At 42.5% G+C, this 14,096-nt stretch overlaps 2 protein-coding genes across 7 annotated transcripts in view; one reads left to right on the top strand and one right to left on the bottom strand.

Moving 5' to 3' along the window:
• Window positions 1-6,040, bottom strand: part of EVC2 (EvC ciliary complex subunit 2) — a 62,525-nt gene extending 56,485 nt beyond the window's left edge. For all 3 annotated transcript variants that reach the window (XM_088057094.1, XM_088057095.1, XM_005517848.3), the window contains exon 1: window positions 6,002-6,040. In XM_088057094.1, coding sequence (XP_087913220.1) covers window positions 6,002-6,023 — 22 coding nt within the window. In that variant the 5' untranslated portion in view covers window positions 6,024-6,040. The remainder of the gene's footprint in view (window positions 1-6,001) is intronic.
• A 3,573-nt stretch (window positions 6,041-9,613) lies between these two features.
• The window catches only part of EVC (EvC ciliary complex subunit 1), a 54,520-nt gene continuing 50,037 nt past the window's right edge, over window positions 9,614-14,096 (top strand). For all 4 annotated transcript variants that reach the window (XM_088056130.1, XM_005518048.3, XM_088056132.1 and 1 more), the window contains exons 1-2: window positions 9,614-9,845; window positions 12,793-12,903. In XM_088056130.1, the coding sequence (XP_087912256.1) occupies window positions 9,675-9,845; window positions 12,793-12,903 (282 nt within the window). In that variant the 5' untranslated portion in view covers window positions 9,614-9,674. The remainder of the gene's footprint in view (window positions 9,846-12,792; window positions 12,904-14,096) is intronic.

Raw genomic sequence — 14,096 nt, 5'->3', positions numbered from 1 at the left:
CCCATGTTTATTTGGAAGGGAATAGTTTACACTTGACAAAATTGTGGATGTATGGGCCAGGGAAAGCTGATGTCTATATTTTATGAACCATTTTAATTCACTTCTCTAAGTTTTACTTAAATATTTAAACCACTGTTAAACAATGTGACAGACTTGGACTAATTTAGGGACTGTAAAAACAACATGGTAAACTCAGTAAGAATAGGAACATGTATAATTACAACAAATGCCTGCATATCTTCAGGGTTGGAATTTTTTCAAGACAGTCATGCATGCCTTTCTATTTCATGAATTTCTATTTCAAGGCTAAACAGTGGTCCAAATCACTGAGAATTAAACCAGTGCTAAATTTTCAGTGCAGTACAAACCTGCTAAATACCAATCTGAGCTCACCTAGCCATGACACTCCCCAGCAGACCCAAATATACTGTATCTCACCTCCAGTGGTTCTAATCCTGTTTCTGACTACTGAATCAAGCATCTTTGCAGTTTTATATAAATATATTCATACACTGAAAAGATTCATTTTTATATAGGCTGTGTCTCATACATTGATGCAATTGTCACCCCATTCCTATGAAGGTGGAGCACAAATTCTCCTTTTAGTTTTCTTGCCTGACTACTCCTCTACAGTAAACAGAAACCCTGAATGAGCTTCTTTATAGGGCTTTTTAAGAGTCAGAAGTCAAAATGACAAAGTGTATGAGCAACTCCTAGCTTTAAAGTGCTTCCTGTTTAGATCATATCCTTCAGAATTTTGGATAAGGGCAGTCAACCAACAAAAGTGTGTAATTGCTTCATAGAGTATCTTTTTATGTTGTGTCCTGTGTAGTAAAACATCTCCATGAGCACACCCAACTGCACTTTAATGTGATAGCAAAGCCTGATACTCCTCCTCTAGAGAGTATCAAGTCCACAGTAACCAATTTAATTAACTGATCATGTTCCCTGACTCTGAATGAATCTCTGGATTAATTATTACATAGATGAGTCTGTTTTCAAGCTGTGCTTTGTGCAAGCTTTGTGCATCACTTACAATCCCAAGACAATGTGCCCAAGTCCCAGCAGAAGTCTCCAGGCATGTTATTTGGCTGCTCCATCAGTAGCTGAAGTAGTTGAACATTATGTTAAGCAGCCTCAACATTGATGATGATGACAAGGATGTTTCTGCAAATCCACTTGTATCTTCCCAGTACTCAGTGAAAGGTTTTGCTTAAACAGATTCAAGCAGTATGATGCACGTCCATACAGCAACTTGCACCACTGCCTTTCTCAAGAATTTTTCTCATCCTTCCTATTAATTTTTAACAAAATAGGCTGTTCTATAATACCCTGGATCCACTGCCAGTAAAACTGCACTTTTCTGTAGCATTCTTGTTTCTAGTATTGACTGTCAGTTAAATAAAATAACTTTTTTTCTGATCCACACATATTTAGCTGTCACTGGAACAGCTAATCTACAAGAACTTAACTGCTTTTCCACATAACTTGCTGCATACTCAACGTCAGCCAACAGAATTGTACTTATCAATTCACCTGCTGTCTCTTTTCAGCTAAGTTCCTATAGTAAATGTAGGATAGTAGATATCTGCAGGGTGCTTGAAAAGCTGGACTTTAAATATCTGAGAAAGGATGGTACAGGCATAATACAGTCTGCTGTTTTCACATATATACTAGATTTCTGTTCTGAAATTGTTTTGTTTTTTTTAACAAATAGATTCATCTGACCTTGGAAAATACTAACACTTGACTGCTGAAACCTTTCACTGGGAAGCACAGAACTTTCTTCTGGATGCTACTCAGAAGTGCAATTTGTTTCCATGGTGCCAGCAACAGTGCCCCTTCAGAGATGCATCCAAGTTCTGAGAGACTCTGAGGTCTCCTTGTTCCTTCCACTCTTTTCTTCCTACAGCTTCAAACTTTGGCATTTTTCTGCCTGTTTTCAGAAAAGCCATTACCAGGCTGCATAGTCATAATTTTAATTGGTTTCTAAATGGCAACGATTCTCACTCCTTTTCAAAAGACAATCTCAGGGGAACAGTTTCAACCTTCCATGCTGTCCAAGCAGCCCCCTCTCAGGTGGGCTTGCCAGGCTGCCACCAGGCATTCCCAGACACAGCGCCTCAGACCAAAACACTTCCCAGCAAGGAAACTAGCAGAGCATGGAGCTTAATCTGGGGCTTTCCTGTAAGCATCTCCAAATATGCCAAATCAAACAGTTCATCAAAAAAACCACAGTAATTTCACTTTCTTTTGAGATGTGAGACAATATCACAATCTTGAAGAAAAATTATTAATTTTTTTAAATCAAAAATTCCCTAGTTTTACAAGGTATTATCAAGATGTTAAATATTCTATCTTACTTTTAATTAGCACATTAGTAAAATGTTTAAAATGTTACTTAATTCTACATAAACCCAATATAAAGAGATATGCCAGAACCCTGTCTTAAACTGTATATTCCTAGCTAGCTACCAGTGCTGGTAGGTAGACTTTAAATTGAATTTTGAAACACAAAAATAAATATTAATATAGCTGCAACAGCTGGAATATTGGTGTAACATTTTACCTCTCATGTTGCTGTAGTATTCACTCAGTCCCCCACATGCCCATTTCACTACCATACAAAATGACTAACACACAGTTGATCAGAGCAGTCCCCGCTACTTAAAGTTCAATTTTCTTGGCTATTCTCCCTAGGGAGTTACTTGCCACTCCAGCTTTGTGAACTACTGCCTTGGGTGGTGACATATTGCTCTTCTGGGCTTCCAGCTGCCACACTCAAGGCACAGGCAATATGCTTAGGAAGGAAAGCTCCCCACTGCCAGCCCTCACTGCATTCACTTGCTGCTCAGGGAGTGCAAATACTGAGGATCTGACTTGGTACAAAAGGCACCTGCTGTGTAAAGAGTGGTGGCAGTGGGTCTGTGTTCATACAGACTGGGGGCAGAAGGATGGGTATTCTAAGAAATTGTCCCCTGATCATGGTCAGCACACTGTCCTTCGCTTTGACATTAGTTCTGTGTATGGACATGGACCTGGCACAGCACAAGCCTTGACCTCTGGACTCAAGGAGCTGAGTTCTGAGTGTGTCAACAGCATCAACAGCCCACCACTAGAACAGCACACACAACATCATAACAGAAGTTAAGGTAAAGGTTACTCTTGGCTACAGCAATTAAATATGATAAGAGAAAATTAAGAGTCTTACAATAGCTTTACATCAAAAACTCCAGTATGTCCTTAAGGCTTCCATACCTTCACAGCCCATTCTAAGCAGCAGAATGCCAAATTACAGTAGGACAGCAAAGACATGGACAAGTTTGTGAAATTTCAAGTTCAGAATTAAAAATGAGAGCAGAAAGCGCAATTTAACTAAGACATTAATTCTAATTTATGGCTCTCAAAGGCTGAATATTTTAATTCAGATTCCAGAGTCTCACTTGCTTACCCACCACAAATTTATCAGCAAAGCTTTTAACAATCTTGCTTTATTTCTATGGGGAAGAAAAGAGTTAAATATACTTGCTTGCTGTATTTCTGTTGCTGCTGCTTTTCTAAATTACTCCTAGCCTGAAAACCATCCAAGATACAAGATCCAATTTGAAGTCCTTTCAATTACACACAACAATGAACAGGCAAAGGTAGCAATTTACAGTATTCAGTTTTGAATGTTGTCATTAGCTTTTCTTGTTACAATGTCAATGAAACTATGGGCATCAACAAGAAAAAACAAATCTACTTTCCAGGTCTGTTTTGAATAAAATAGAGCAGACTCATATGTAACTCTCAAAAATCCACTGTGTTCCCCACTCACAGGAATATTCTGGGGTTGTCTTTTCTCATCTTATGCAGAAACAACTCAAAAAAGCTTCCAACAGAAACACTGAGATCAGTGTGCTGTCACAAACCATTTCACACTTCAGCACACTGCCAGTCTCTATGACAAAGATTTTATGCAGAAGTTCCCATCTCTCTGCTTTCATCAAGAACCTCTTCAGTAAAAGCTAAATAATCTCTTACTCTCATTAGGCAAATCACTAAAACCTTAAGTTCTAAATATGTTAAAAATTGATGTTTACTAGAATGGGAGGGATAGTTTTCAGTTATAAAATCAAGCCTATAATTCAGTACTTGTAGCACTCATTTAATGCCTAATTTAACACATATATTTGCCTACTAACAAAATGCCAGAATTTCACAGACTCACAATCAAGTTTGGAAATGACCCTTAAGTCCAATTGCAAACCTAGCACTGTGAAAACTAAACCATGTCTCAAAGCGCTCATCTTTTAAATACCTCTGGAGATGGCACAGTGACTCAACCACTTCCCTGGGCAGCATTTTCCAATGTTTGGTAACCTTTCCCATGAAGACATTTTCCTAATACCCAAACTAAATCTCTGACATAACCTGAGGCCATTTTGTCTCATCCTATCACTTTTCACCTGAAAGGAGAGACTGACTCCCACTTCACTACAACCTTCTTTCAGGTAATATAGAAAGTGCTAAGGTCCCCCCGCCCTGAGGCTCCTCTTGAGGTTAATCAACCCCAGCTTCTTCAGCTGCTCCTCACAAGACTCATTCTCCAGACCCTCCACCAGCTTTGTTGCCTTCCTCTGGATGTGCTCCAGAATCTCAATATCTTTCTTGCTGTAAGTGGCTGACTGAAGACAAGATTTGAGGTGAAGCCTCCCCAGTGTCCAGTTCAAAGGGACACCACTTCCCTCGTCCTGCTGGCCACACTATTTTAACCACTAAAAAAATGATACTGCATGTCAAAACCCTCAGGTATTTTTTTAGGGCCAGAAGGTTTTTCTTAAGTATAAAACCAGACTCATTTCCTCTCTCAGTGGATGGTACATGAATAATCTGCAACCCATCACGAAGCAGGATGCACACAGCAAAGATGACATTGAATAAATACTGGAAAAAAACAAGCTCAGCAAATCTGAATTACTTGCTTTCATATTTAAATTAATAAACTCATTTGTGAATTAGCCATGGCACAGGGCAAAGAAATTAGAGGTATCTCACTTGATGACTGCTTCAAAGCATGTCATTTCTTGGCAAATGCATGTCATGAAATCATCTCTTGGGGAACCGTAGTGATGGAGAGGTTTATTTAACACACTGTATTTCCCTATTAATGTGCTATATGATGATGTCCTAACCTTCCATGCTCTCATCTCCACCACACTTGGGTGAAGTAGAACACTATTTATAATACATATATAGAAATTAAAGACCAGAGACTCACAGAAACTGAGTGTTTTTCTCTAATTTACACAAAGAGTCTGTGGCAGTCAGCTCTCACATGCAGCTACTCCAAGCTCAAAGTGACTTCTCTCAAGGATTGGAGTACCTTGTTTCGATCAGAGTAGTCAACTACCTATGGAGATGATCACTGTACCAGAGACTACTGACAAGAATTCTTGGTATCTGCTGTGAAGAGTACCAGCATCCCAGCAGTACCTCTAGACCCACTATATCTATCAGCCTTTAACCCATTACATCTAGCAGTCTTTAGCAATCAGTCTTCGGTCCAGGACAAAGTGTATTAGCCGCTGCAGTTCCAGAGGTCTATAAAAATAGCTTCAATAGGTATTGCAACTGCTGGTAAATGCACAGGGGTTAAGCTAGCTTCTGAAAATGAACATCTTGATCAGCTTTAAGTGATTGGTGCTTTTCACAAACCTGGGAACTCTGGACATCAGAGCGTGCACCCCTACACCATTATGTTTAGTACTGAAAATGATTCAGAGCATGGTATAAACTGAGGCCTTCTCACCAGGGCTTCATTGCAGATGAGCCATTTAGGGAACCTAGAAGCACCCTTGCTCCTAATTTCTGTGCGAACACCCCCCTGTAGCTCAAGATTGAGAGTCCCACTGATGTCAACAGGGCACAGTTCCAGGCCTGCTCACCTTCACACCCATGCCCTGTGAGTCCTGGGACTGACTCCCAAAATGCTGAAAAGAGAGAGAAAACAGTTGCATACCTGCCATTCCTAGGCATCCCATCTCTTTCTGAAGCCACAGACCATCTTCAAAAACCTGAAAGAGAGCAATCATAAAAAAGTACTATTATTGAACTTTTATGCTGAATTTATGCTTCACAATTACACAGAATCCTATCCTACAAAGCCTCAAGTTTCTCCAGAAGTAACTACCAGAAGAGACACAACATGGCTCCAGAGGTCTCCCACAGCTTGTTAAGCAGTATGAGGCTCTGCTGCCCAGCATGGATATGCACACTTGGGGCTCAAACTGAACTTACACTTCATATTATCAGGATGAGTTCCTGCACAACAGTGGAGCCGGGCTGGCTATTAGTTTCCTTTCATTAAATAATCTTTTTTTTCCATTTTCATAGGCATGTTTGAGGATGCAGGAAAATCTGATCACTAGGAGGCAGCAGGAATGTGTCCATATTACATGATCAAGTCCACTAACATTACACTCATTTTTCCTCCAGAGAACTACACAGAGCCTTTCAAAGGGGCCACATGCTAAAACTGCAGCTTGCAAGGCAATCTGTGACAGCCTCCTGCCTGTACCTGGACCTCAGAGACTGCTACAGAAAACACAGCTCAAAACATCAATAGAAGAAACCAGTGTTTTTAAGGAGTTTTATTGCCCAGTGTTTTGACCAAGATGTAGCAGTCATATAAGCAAGTTCTCATTTATCAAAAAGTCTTCTTTGCTGGAGAAGAGTTACGAATGTGGGCTGATTAACAGGGATCTAACTGCCTGGTGATGTCAGCTACACTTGCTGTTTCTGTTTGCTACCAAGCACTGCATGTGAATAATGTTAAGTACTGACTTATGTCAACACCACTGTTACAGTACAGTATGTTAGGGGCAATTTTCTTCTTTGCCTGCCCAGGGAAGCCATCACTGATTATTGCTAGAGCTGTAACTTTACTTACCATTAAATGAAAGCATTTCTCACTTCAGACAGGGCACTTTCCCTCAACATAACAGACAATGCAAGATATCTCACAAATTCAGATGCACCAGAAGCCTTGGGGTTTAAGGAGCCTCTGGAAAATATGCCCATACAGGACTGGAAACAACTCTTTGATAGAAAGAAGGGACTCAGAAACAAACATTAGCATGTACATGCAGCAAACTCTGAACAGCTCTGGGACACAGCTCTGGGAGATCCCAGGCACTGAGCTCTTCCCTAGAGGCTATTCTCAAATATCTTGCTGTACAGCTCTTCCTGGTCTCCAGAATTCTTATACACAAGCTGAGGTATGGTAAAGTTCTTTAATGCCATTACTTTATTTTCTGGTTAAACAGTCTGTATGGCCATGAATTTTGAGCAACCAAGCACCTCAAGAACACAGAACAGGAAACTTCAGCAGCAAGCTGAAACAAAAAATTGCCTGGTGAATAAATCAGACAGAATTATTATTATACTCAGAATCAGTCCCTTCTGAGCTGGAGGGGCCCTCACAGATCATTATGTCCCACTCTTGAATGAATGGACCGTAAGGAGATCAAAACTGCTGTTTATGTGCCCTTCCATTTATGCATATGGATATGCAGCAACAGAAATCACATTAAAAGGGTATCAATCCCTGCCAGACATTGCTAGAGCAGTGTAGGGCCCTATCTGCATCAAGGAAATGTGTACCAGCCCACTAAATTGATGTAATAGCAGTTTAGAACACTGATGAAAATATAAACCACCAATATGGCCTTTTATGTTAAAGGCAATCTTGTCTATAAATAAAAATTCCAAATATTACTGTTATGCACTAAATCAGCATTTTTATGAATTTCAGTGTTAGATGTCAACAGCTGCATTGTCAGCCTGCAACAAAAGTAGACTATGGTTTAAGAATGTGTAAAGATTTGCTAAAAATGTGGCTTTCTAGCTAACAAGCTTTATTTCCTACTTCCTAGGAAATCAGCACACAACTGGCTCCTGATTTCCACAGGCTCCAGGTTTTTATTCCTGTGTGGTTTTACAACAGTTGATGCACAAAATCTATGGTGTTTGTATGTCCATGTGTTTCAGATACAAAAGATACAGTAGCACTCATTGTTTTTCTTCCTGCCATATCTGACATTCAGTTCTCAGTGGAAAATGCAGCCTGAGTATTCAGGAGTTTTCCACTCTGCTGCAGAGTGCATCCACAATACCAGATGACATCACAAAGGGCTCCACATCAGCAAGTAGTGCCAATTCCATGGACCTGCATTCACATCATGTTTCAAAAGCAATTAATTGAATGCAATAATATTGTCAGGAAACTTTTTCCCAAGTTGTACATTTATTCTTCTGGTAAAGTAAGTTGGTGGGCTGTATGTTGGTTTTTGGGGGGATCCTGTTTTTTTTGGGGGGGGGTGTTTGTTTGTTTGTTTTCCTGAAATACTATTTCCTGTTTATTAGTCTTTCTGTAATCCTACCACAAACTACCATTTGTGATTCACTCTAATCCCCACTGCACAGGTTTTCTCCACATGGGCAAAAGATAACTATGACAACACATTTTGAGATGGCTTGACGGACACAAACTTGGATAAGGAGAAAGAATTAAAGCTCCATCGTAAAAGCAACTGCACTCCTTCCTGGAGACTGACACCTGTGAGCAGAGGTGCTGTGACTAGATGAACACCAAGAGCCTCTGCTCAGGAGCACAGCAAAGCACAGCCACAGCATCATTAGTGTTGGAAGAGACCTCTGGAGACCATCCAGTCCCACCCCCTGCCCAGGCAGTGTCACCTACAGCAGGTGACAGGAATATATCCAGGTGGGTTTGGAATGTCTCCAGAGGAGACTCCAAGACCTCTCTGGGCAGCTCTGCCACCCAAAATGAAAGTTCTTCATGTTGAGGTGAAACTTCTTGTGTTTTACTGTATGGCCATTGATCCTTGTCTTGTCCCCAGCTACCACTGAAAATAGTCTGGCACCATCCTCTTGACACCCATCCTTGAGATATTTATATGCACTAATGATACCCCGTCTCAGTCATCTCTTCTATAGACTAAACAGGCCCAGCTCCCGCAGCCTCTCCTCCTAAGAGATTTCCCACACCCCTCATCGTTTTGGTGGCCCTCTGGTGGACCCTCGCCAGTGGCTCCTTTTTTGTACTGAGGACCCTGTGCAGAACCTGTTGTTGCCTGCCTCACCACGCCGACGCCCGGCAGCTTTTCGGGCCGCTGCCCCGGCCCCAGTGCCTGGGAAGCGGCCGCTGCTCAGCCGGGCCCCGCTCCCGGGCACAGCCCGCCGGGGGCCGCTGCCGCTCCACTCGGGCCCTGCCCTGAGCCCGCCATCGACCGCCGCGCCGAGGGGCCGCTCACCACCCGCACACCGCGGGCACGGCGCTTACCCCAGCCGCCGTCTGGCCGCAGGGCTCCCGGGGCGGGCCCCGCCCGCCGGCCGCCGCGGGGCGCCGAGCGGGGGCGGAGGGGTCGCCGGGGGGCAGGCCCAGCAGCAGCCCGGCCAGCGGCCACCGCATGGCGGCGGGCGGACCCTCCAGGGCTGCGGACGGCGCCCTACAGGTTTTCCAGGCGTCGCTCAGGCCCGAATCAGCCGCCGCATCCACCCGCCATCGGTCTCCTCCCACCGCGGCGAGGGCGGGGGACGGAGGGCCCCCGAGCAGCGGGACCTCCCCTCATGCCCTGCCCTCCTTCTCGGCGCGGGCAGGGCCCCGTGCGATGGCGGCGGTCGGGGACTGCCTGCGCGCCGTAGGGCTGCAGTTCTGGGCGGACTCAGTGCAGGCTCTGCCCGCCCTGCTGGCCCCCGCCGTGCTGCTAGGGCTGCTGCTGGGCGCCGCCGCCGCCGCCCTGCTCTGCCGCTGCGCGCTCGGGCCGCGCCGGGGCGGAGAGGTACGCGGGGCCCGAGGGGAGGGAGGCGAGGGGACCGGCCGCGGGACAACAGCTCGGGGGAGCTGGAGTGGTTTGCGAAGGTTTGAAGGGAGAAGGGCCCGGGAGCGCGGCTCCCGCTGCACGGGACAGCCTGGGCTGGCCCGGGGAGAGCGGCGCGGCAGAGTGCGCACTGCGTCGGTGGGGAGCCCCGTAATGCCTGCCACACCTCTGCTGGATAGGATTTCACTACTTCCTTTAAACAGCTGCTGAAAGAAACGGACTAGCTCTAAAAGGAGGCCGGTGAAAGTGTTTACATATTCTGAATGTTGCACCCCTGGCCTGTATCTCGAATACAGGTGACCTGCAAATTGCTTCTCGCAACCACCGCTTTGTGTACGAGGCAGTATTGTTTTTGGGGATAATGGAAGATATACCTGGTTTGCAGAAGCTTTGTGAGATAATTTAAAATAAACACTAATTTCCACCCTAAACCAGTAATCTTCTTTCCAAAGTGTTTTACAGACTTATCCGAAGTTCATGTTACAACACAGCCCAGAGTATTATTACTAACCCACAGCAAAACCTGCACTGAGGGTGTGCACATGGTTACCTAAAGAAATAAAGGAGCCTGAGCACTGCTGATGGTTTGCTTGATGCCAGACTAACAGGGTTTTCTAAAATGTGTGATTTTGTTAATAACGTACTTGCTGCTCTCTTTTAAATACTGTGGTTCGTATCTCTTTATTTCATAATGTTTGTTTGGACTCGAAGATGGCAGAGACAGCACACAGGCACACGTCTACCAGGCAGATACATTTTCTGAGAATTGTTATTGATTTATGCTTTATTCCCCCATCACACTTAGACCCAGGTCATGCTGGACGGACTGGATGTAGCAGTGGCTGCTGCTGGCACAGCTGGGGCATTCGGAGCCCTGCAGAGAGTTCTGCCAGCCTGCAAGTGTGGGGTCTGGTCTGCCTTGGTTTTTCACCACACCTTTTCTGAGCTATAACAGCTCTGCTGCATGTGTGTATCTGCTAGTGTTGATCATCATTAAACATGACATAGGAGACAAATTCTCTAGTTCCCAACTGCTTTTAAGCTGGAGGATTGAGTCTCTGTTTGAAGCCAGACTTTAGCCTAGTAATGGAGGCACTTCAAATGCTGGATCAATGCAGCCTGTGCAAGTACAAGCCTTTCTGATTCAATTGTTCATTTTCCCTGCCTTAATAGGTGTATCTTTATTGCACTGCCACTACCTACTCAAATGTAGCCATGTACAATTTTATCCTTTATGTCATATATGTCAATAGGGAGAAGCTGTCAGTTTTCCCTGGTGTGGATCTTCAGATGCATTTAGATGTTTAAATGCCATTAAAATCAATGCTGCTGTCGTGAAAGGGTTATTTATTTTGAAAGAAAAATAAACTGCTTGCTGCTGCATACAGAGCATATTGCAGCATGGGAAGGTTGTGTCCTGTGGGTCTGATTTCCCCAGTTGAACAGGGCAGCCTTAGGCTGTTCCTTCTTTCCACTATTTGCCCCACCAATGCAAGCAGGTTCTGAACTGCACCTATTGCAGCCTTCTGTATCCAAAGTAAAAGCAGGGATAGCTTTCCTAAGTATGTGTCCTATCCCAAGCAGCTAAATTACCCTTAGCATGGTAGCAGGGCAAGTACCTGGAGTCTGGAGCAGTTTTAAGCACCACAATAAGCCAATACATTTGTCACTCAGCCCCAATTAATTACTGTTTTATAGATCTCAGACTGAATTTCTGGGATGTGGGTGCATGGAGGATGCATAAGTACCTTATTTGTTGATTTGTACATAGGATACACTGGGGTACTTCTAAGAAGAACTCTTTACCATGGTAACAAATAAATTAAAAGATTGCTGAGAGAGATTTGTAGCTGTTCTTTTCTCATAAGTAGATTTTTAGGAATCAGCATCTGCACTTTAGCACATCTAAAAGGCTAACCCAAAAATATAATCTGAATTATTGCACCATCTAAGATCTAGAGAGGTGATAGAGACAAGTCATAAGGGATTAAGTGTGTTCCAAAGCTGGGCTGTTCTCTGTGTTCTAGGAAAATGGACTACTTTACATACCAAGTGGCCAAATAACTTAAGGTGAACCCTTGCATAAGACAGTGACATGCATGGCTGCAGCTGTATCATTAGGCTACATCAAATAGTAGTCAGTGGATTGAAAACCTGAAAAAGAATTTAAAAAGTAGTCCATGTAGTGTGGCTGCCATCTTTTCCTTCACTAAAAAAGAAATCCTTCTGATGCTGTGTTTGGAGGGAGGCACATCGCTATTGTTTTCTGATCTCTATAGTGTGTAGGGAAGATCATGTGTAGCAGGAGGTTTCATTTCCACACAGTATCTGTGTCCCTACCAGTGGCTTTTTGTGTTTGTGAAGTGAGGCCAATAATATGGATTGCTTTTGGGGAAAGGAGGTGATGAACATTTTCTGATAGTTACTTGTCCCTGACAGGAACTTCCACACACATAAGGCCTCATTTAGGAAGTCTGTGTCATGGCCAGGGAGCAAAAATACTTGGCATTCTCTTTATTGCTGGTAATTATAGACAATTTTAGTTAACTTGCTGTAATTGAGATGTTTGAGCTCAGACCATGAGGTTGACTCCATAGTCTGTAGTATGACATTTTGAGAGTAGATGGATTGATTTGACGTGTTCACAGCCTCTTAAAATTTTTAATTAAAATTAAAATTTCTACTTCTGGAATGACAAATTTTAAAAGTTCATTAATTTTAATTATTCCTTTCTGAATATATAAAATTTTCATTCATTTTCAGATTGTATTTTTCCAAAATTTTCAACTAATACTGGAATAATTTTCATGATGGAGATGTGAACATATCCAGACTGCTGTAGAAGATGTTTCCAGTTAATCTGCATGATCTCAAGTGTTACATGCTATGTTTTCTCTTGGAATTTCAGAAAGATTATTCTCAAAGACTTCTGGAAAGCTTCAACCCTGGTGAAAAAGAGCACACAGTTGTGAAAAGTGAAGCAGAGCCCTATACATCAAAAGAGGAAATGGTGCTGGAGGTAAAGCTCTGCTCTTGTAGATGGATGTCCATTTTGCTGCATGTAGCAGTGAGCATGTTCAGGGCCTGCTCCAAATTGTCTTAGTTTTTGTGGGTTTGGAGAGAGACTTTAAAAAGTGTTCAGATAAAGTGTAAGATGGAGAGTGGGAATTGATTGCTGCTTATGAGTGCAACCACTTCAAACACTTATTCCCCTTATGAATTCCGTTTCTCCTGGGGTACTCTTTGGATATTTTAATCAAGATCCAAATTCTTTTTGGATAGAGGCCTCTTTGCTTTCATCTCTATGTTGTCCTTAGTTTCAAAAGGCTGATGGGATAAATTAATGCTATTGACATAAGAAAAAGTTTGTAAGTACTGAAAGACTGCTGTGGTGAGCTGGGATTCACAGACAATTAGAGAATTTGTGAAAAAAATAGAAATATAAACTTAACAACATACCCTCAATGAAAACATCAAGTAACTTAAGAAAATTTTTTTTTTTCAATAATCCCAAAATAACTGGAGAACCAGTCCTACTGTGTAGTCATTAGATCACTATCTCTCACCCAAAGCTGATTTGACTGCTCTTGTTGAAGATTGTGATTTAAACTGCTCATTTAAAAATGAGCAGTTCAGCTGACTCAGTCAGTCTATTATACATAAATTAAGTATGTGCATAAAATGACAGTCAAAACCAGCAAATCTGGTGCTTAGCTTGTAACAAGAAGCGATTTCAGGATTTCAAGAAAATCTTATTGTTAACATTTAAACCGTTGGTTTAAATCCTGACTGGTAATGAATCTTCATTTCAGCTTTGTGATCAGGAGTGGTGACAAAACATACTTGGTCATTTTGCTTCAGTTAAAGAGGACTATAACATATGAGCATGGATTAGGTTATTTTTTTAAGTGTAAGTGTTGTGGAAGAGCTTACACAATTTTACATCTTTGGGCTTATTACCAGTGGTTTTGAAATGGGATCAGTCTTTTAAAGATGATCATTCACAACTATATCCATTTCCGTTAAATGGCTCATTTGTAAGACATCAAGAAGTACCTTGTTATTTGGGGGGACTTTCTCCACCTATTTCTCTAACTACTGAAGTTATATGTAATTTTTTTTCTATTAATTTGTTCTGGTTTCCAGAGGTTTTTGCTGTTACTAGCATCAAACAGACCTTTTATGAGGAAGTATAGATGGAAAATGCTTTTA

This window comes from Pseudopodoces humilis, chromosome 6 (assembly GCF_049639895.1).
Source record: "Pseudopodoces humilis isolate 2021_Gansu_Grassland_sample_001 chromosome 6, ASM4963989v1, whole genome shotgun sequence".
Lineage (NCBI taxonomy): Eukaryota > Metazoa > Chordata > Aves > Passeriformes > Paridae > Pseudopodoces > Pseudopodoces humilis.
This window is presented reverse-complemented; position numbering and strand designations above follow the sequence as displayed.